This window comes from Asterias rubens, chromosome 22, assembly GCF_902459465.1.
Source record: "Asterias rubens chromosome 22, eAstRub1.3, whole genome shotgun sequence".
NCBI lineage: Eukaryota > Metazoa > Echinodermata > Asteroidea > Forcipulatida > Asteriidae > Asterias > Asterias rubens.
This window is the reverse complement of record NC_047083.1, coordinates 6605746-6612216: the sequence shown is the minus strand read 5'-3', so window position 1 is coordinate 6612216 and position 6471 is coordinate 6605746. Positions and strand designations below refer to the sequence as shown.

At 38.5% G+C, this 6471-nt stretch overlaps 1 protein-coding gene across 1 annotated transcript in view; it reads left to right on the top strand.

The window, feature by feature from the left end:
* The window catches only part of LOC117305380 (NXPE family member 1-like), a 19787-nt gene extending 15333 nt beyond the window's left edge, over positions 1 to 4454 (top strand). The window contains exons 3-4 of the mRNA XM_033790250.1: positions 407 to 462; positions 2638 to 4454. Coding sequence (XP_033646141.1) covers positions 407 to 462; positions 2638 to 3434 — 853 coding nt within the window. The 3' untranslated portion in view covers positions 3435 to 4454. The remainder of the gene's footprint in view (positions 1 to 406; positions 463 to 2637) is intronic.
* The last annotated feature ends 2017 nt before the right edge of the window (positions 4455 to 6471 follow it).

The following is a 6471-nucleotide window of genomic DNA, read 5'->3' as shown; positions in this document are numbered from 1 at the left end:
TTATTTTTAATTTTATATTTGCAATCTGCATTAGTTTTAACCGTCTTTGAATACATGTGTCAAAGTTTAAATTATTTTGATTTTTCATTCAGTCATTGACACAAGTCTTTAGACTTTAGTTCTGAAATGATTATTGTGTTTTTTTTTTAACCTGTGTGCTGTTTCTTTTTCCAGCTCCATATAAAGTGGAAACGTCGTCGTGTTTAGTTTGTGTTTTTCCTGAACCTGGTGGCAACACCGCCGTTCTTGGTCATGCTTATCCATTACCCCCATGTGTGCAATGGACTATGTCAAAGTGTCTTTATGAGGGAAAATCTTAAACTAAATCGAGAACTTTTGACACTTATCCCTTATGATATCCTGGTGTGATATTTTTTCAATATTCTTCTGTTTGTTTTACCCACAGCCCGAATGTTATGCAACCGGTTCGGATAGAGAAGAACAAGAAAATACAAATCGACGGTAAGCATACATGGTTTGTTGATCGTTTGCAATTAAAGGCAGTGAACACTATTGGTAACTACTCAAAATAATTATTGTCATAAAACCTCACTTGGTAACGAGTAATGGGGAGAGATTGATAGCATAAAACATTGTGAGAAATGGCTCCCTCTGAAGTGACGTAGTTTTCAAGAAAGAAGTAATTTTCCACGAATTTGATTTCGAGACCTCAAGTTTAGAATTAATTTTTAGGTCTCCAAATCAAGCATTTAAAAGCACACATCTTCGTGTGACAAGGGTGTTTTTTCTGTCATAGTTATCTCACAACTCTCACGACCAATCGAGCTCAAATTTTCACAGGTTTGTTATTTTATGCATATGTTGAGATACACCAAGTGAGAAGACTGGTCTTTAACAATTACCAATAGTGCCCACTGTCTTTAAGTTATAACGCCATGAGGCAGCATAGTATCACGATGAAAAGTTGAAAGGTGAAGAATTGCTTGTACATTTTTTTGACATGGTGTATGTATCCAACTTGTCATAAAACTAAACTCATAAATACCTCAGACAGTTACGCTATTCCTATTGGTGGAGAGCGCGTCACGTGGGTGTGTATAAACCTTTGTTTGTGACCAGTAAAAAGTGTTAAACCATGGGAGTGACACGCGAGCTAGCACCTGTGCTTATAAGACAGTTTCTTCATTCCTACTGGTCGAGAGCAAAGGACAGTTGTGCCACATCATCCCCTTATAAGGACTTGTTTACACGAGGGCGGCGGAGAGCCTTACCATTTCATAGCTGGAGGGGTGTTGTGTTGAAAGAAATCATTGAACAATTAAAATTTGTGCATTATTTTACTTTTTGACCAAAAGTGTTGATGTTTTTTTGACCGAAAAGGTATTTATGAATGGGAATCAAAGTGTGTTGAATCGGCTTTCAACTAGTGGTATAAACTCGCTGAGGCCTGGCTCTAGATAGTTTACCACGACTTCGTCTCTGTAAAATTATCAAGAACCATGCCTCGTTGGGATTAAACCACTAGTTGAAAACCTCTTCACCACACATTGATTCCCTTAGTAATTAATCAACAAAACTGAAACAAAACTTAACTATTGGAAAATTTGGTTCTACTCAATGGTGGACCGCCATGTTAGTTCACGAAGTAAAAGGGAAACCACACAATCTTGAGGCATTTGTGTGGATCATTACCGGTGGAATCTACTCTTGTTTAATATTTACCACAGTTTCAGGTTGCAGGCAAAGGAACACTGAGGGCGCTCTTGGTAATTCCTATTGGTAGCCTGAACATCAGACGTCACATTTCATGGCTCGTGAATTACGCCAGAGATCTGAAATTGAGCACACGTCCATAATAACCTTTGACATCGCAAATGTTCACATGGCCTTCATGGATATGGAGATTCGCAGTTAACTCCGATGCTACAAAAACAGTCTTGGACCAGTTTATGGTTGAATTGCTCCACGCAGAATACGCCCACGCTCATTCAACCAATCGAGGGCGTGCATTTTTATCGTTATCGTTTTCGTTCTCGTTATCGGGGCCTGTGTGACATTTTTTAAAGGATTTGGTTACTTTTTCAAAATGTCCATAGATTTACATTAAACTTACAGGGTTTGAAGATAATGATAGTGGAAAGCTTCCCTTCAAATCTTACTTACTGAGGTGCTGTAGTTTTTGAGAAATGAGTAAAACAATGTCATGAAAATCCGTTTGTAAATGATTAAAATAATGTTCGTCTCATGAGACGAAAATTATTTTCATGACATTGTTTTACTCATTTCCCAAAAACTACAGCACCTCAGCACGTAGTATTTTCAGGAAAGCTTTCTTCTATCATGATCTTCAAACTGTGTAAGTTTAGTGTAAATCTGTGGACATTGTGTATTTTGTCCTACAAAAGTTACATAGACCCTTTAAAAACAAAAAATTTTACCATTGATAAATGACAGTACTTTGAAAAGTGAGAAGGAATTATTGTGGGGATATCGACAGAAATGTTCCTCCATTAGCCACTTAAATACTTAATTGGCGTGCCGCGGCAAATCCCAAATTCTCTTTGTGAAACACCATCAACTGTCAAATTTCGTTCAGAGAGAAAAAAATATACGTTGTCGAAAACATGTTTCTTTTTATCAAACTTATTTTTTTTCTTATCTCAATTTTCTATACAGCTGGATTTCTCCCTCCTCTGAACGACTTACCGCGATGTCTGCCCGACCAAGAAATACCAGCTGTCCAGGGTTATTGGTTGAATGGCAAATGGCACTCAATGCTCTGCAGAATACCGGACTTTCCAAAGGACATGCTGCACAAATGTCTACGCGGCAAGAAAGTCATTTTACATGGCGACTCAACCATAGGCCAATGGTATAAGGATTTTAACAGTGTATTGAAAGCAGATAACCCCAAGGCAAGTTCAAATGTACCAGGGCATTTGAAGCCTGTACAAAAGATATACCGTTCCCTTAACCTTACCGTAGCTTACTATTTCCATCCGGAACGAGTTGGGAGCGACATTTATGGTCGCAAGGACATGAAGTACGAGGTTGATGTTCTTGACAAACTAACCACCCTCGACTGCCAGACGTACATCATTGTGCTCAGCCCCTGGGCACACTTCACAGTGTGGACAAGCGAGAGTTTCATAGAACGGACTGCATTGATAAGGAATGCTGTACTTCGCTTACGCAAACGCTGCCCTAATATTTTAATTGTGATTAAGGGACCGCACCCTCGGCACTTTCCACATATCTCATCTCATTTGTTGTTCTCTGATTTTCTGGCAAAAGAAATGATAGGAAATACATTAAGAGATGGTTTTAAGGGTACAGGTGCTTTTTACCTACCCTTGTGGGACATGAACCTGGCACACCCGGCAAAGAATTTCGTGCATATGCCTCACGCAGTTATAGTACAGGAACTGAACATGTTTCTAGGGTACGTTTGCGATAACTTAGCAACAGTATAAGGAAAGAAGCGATGGATCCCACATGGTTGATTTTGATTGGGCTCTCTCCATGGGCAATCCAAAAATGAAGAATTGATGAAGCAATATAGGGACATTATTTTCGGATTGTGCGCTTTGTGCTATAAAAGCGATTGTTGTGGTTTGTTTAAAAGTATAATAAAATGATCCAGGTTAATATCCCTCTAAATCGTGTGGTTTTCTCAGCACGGTCCGAAATTTTGTATAACAATAATTTTGACTCAAAAGAAGGGACATTAATGCAAGTCATTATTTTAGCCTTGAATCATCTTGTATAGCCCAAATCGCCCAATCAAAGACAACATGTCTATAGGGAAATAGTATACGTTAGGTGAAACCACTCTTTGAAATTATAGACAATTCAAATTACTCGGCTAATGTACATTCAATTAATGTTTTTTACAAGTTTATAACTGCTGAGGTTTCAACTTTTACACTTATTGCCAGTTGTCAAATTATATATATATATAATAAATTTTAAAATAATTGGCTAGATGTACAGCTATAAAGCAGCTTTCGGAAGAAATAAAGTATTTTTTTTATCATTTCACTATCCCCAAAACGTGGATACTGACTAACACTACAGTCAGAAATTTTTCTCAGATTTTTTTTATAAAATGATTTGGGATTATTCTTCCTATGTAGACATGCCGCTCCGGATTTTGCGATATCTAAATTTCCCAAGATTAAAACAATCGATTCGTTAAAACCCAAAGGTATACTTCACTTTATACTAGTATTGCCCGGGCAAATTAGTAATCCGCCCAGACAAATTAGTAATCTGCCCCAAACTGTGAGGCTTGCTTCATCGCTTGTTCAGACGAAAAAGATCTTATCGATATAGCGCCACCAGACCCAGGGACGGCAAGGGGCTGGATGCCAACATGCGCTGTTCAAGATGTCTCATGAAAAGGCACGCCATTGATGGTGCCATACGTGTGCCCATTGCAGTGCCCAGGGGTGGATTTCACAAAGAGTTAGGACTAGTCTTATCTCGAGTTAGGACCAGTTACTCGTCCTAACTTAGGACTATCCATGCAATTTGTATATCTCCTAGGACTAAGTTAGGACTGGTCCTAACTCTTTGTGAAATCGACCCCTGTACCTGTAGGAAATTTTTTTACCCATGAAAGAAAAGTTATTTTTGGTAGAACATGTTGCACAAAGAAACAACGTCAGAAATTGGCGGTGATGTGTGACCACTCTTAGCCAAAGCTGAAGAGCAGGCAGCAATCCCTCCATCTTGGGGAATGTTGGTGTATAGAGAGGTTACATCAAAAGTACCGATGATGGCTTTGTTTGGGACCAGCTTCTGAAAACCTGAGATTTTGCGGAGGAAATCTGGGGTGTCATGAATATGATGAAATCTGCGGCATTAACGGCTTGAGAAAACTGTCAACAAAAAGAGAAATTTTCTCAGTTGGGGAACCATTGCCAGATATGATGGGTCTTCCTGGGTTGTCTGGTTTGTGTATCTTGGGAAGGATGTAAAACCTGGCTGTTCTACAGTCGACCAGGGAGAGAAACCTGTGGCCTTTCTTGGAGAGGTTGTCACGGTCATGCATTACGTCCAGTGTTTGTTGAATCTCCTTTGATCAGTGTCAAGGGGTTTATAATTAGTTTGGTTGTTCAGTTGTCTCATGGCTTCATCGATGTATTGCTGGCGGCCCATGACAACAACAGCAGAGCCCTTGTCGGCTGGCTTGATGATGATGTCTTTCCGTGCTCGTAGAGTCTTAAGAGCCTCACGCTCTTCTCTAGGGAGGTTGTCATGAGTCCTGTGGGTAGAATGATCACTCGAATTAATTTGTGAGCTAACAATCTGCACAGTCCGTGCGCAGAGTGCGAGATAATTAACATATTTTCCAGGTTTCATTGGCTACAGGTCCCAGCAAGAGGGCAGTGTTGAGTCAAGCATGGAGTGGTAAGTTTCATGAACATTTTCCTCGTAAAAAAAACACATTTTTACCGGATTTTCGAGACCAATGCATGTGAATCTTCGTCTGAAATGTGGTTAAAGTTTGACACTTTTTGTTGATAAGCTTTACACTTAGGGTGCCCCCGACTGTTTCGAGCACGATTTGGACAAACGGAGTCCATATTCTGATAGACGAAGGATCGTTCTTTCATTTGGTACCACATACACTTCTGCAGGTTTAGCCGTTGATATTTGTTTCAGTGCCAAAAATGTGCAAAAATCATTGTTTGTGCCGCTTCGTTTTAACGTACGTGACGTCGTCATGTAAGAAAAAGGCCTTGTGTTGTGTACTGTTCGTACGGCCATCTTTTTTATCATGTTTGTTGACGATCGTTGTGAAAAAAATCAAACAAAATTAAATAATGAAGAAATACAATTTTCTCATGAAAAAAATGAATTTTATTAAAAAACATTTCCATGAATAATATAAATTTTTGGTTTTTACCCAAATACACCGATGTGTGTAGCACTGTATACTCCCGATGCAAATTTAACATCTATTAAATCCATGAATAATACCAAAACATGGTAGGTTGATGCAGGATTGGAATATGGAATTGTTATGGGTTTTCTTCGTGGTGGTACTGTATTGTTGAGACTCTGTGTAATGTGTAGAGTAAGAGTAGGTCTTCCATTTCTATGATTCGAATCTAAGTTCTATTTTACATGTATATTACTAATAATTCAAAATAGAATATTTTTTTAATTACCTGAAAGTATTTTCAATATTTGTTGACACGTTATTGAGAAATTGATTAACACAATAATTGATGATTGAGTTTCAATTTGATCAGGTAGTCAATACGTTTTGCTACTTCTACGCACTTCGTACTGGGTTTAAATCATATTGATTTAAAAGAGTAGACAGTCTGATAATCAAAAAGGGAATGGTCAAACGTGTCTAACTTTAATTCCACACAGCAAAAATATTTCACTGGGGGGTTGCAATTTATTGGTACTAACTGTAGTCCATGTCAGTTTTCTGCTCTGTGTAAAGTGTTTCTGAAACATTTTGGTCTTCTTGTTTTTAACTCTATTTGC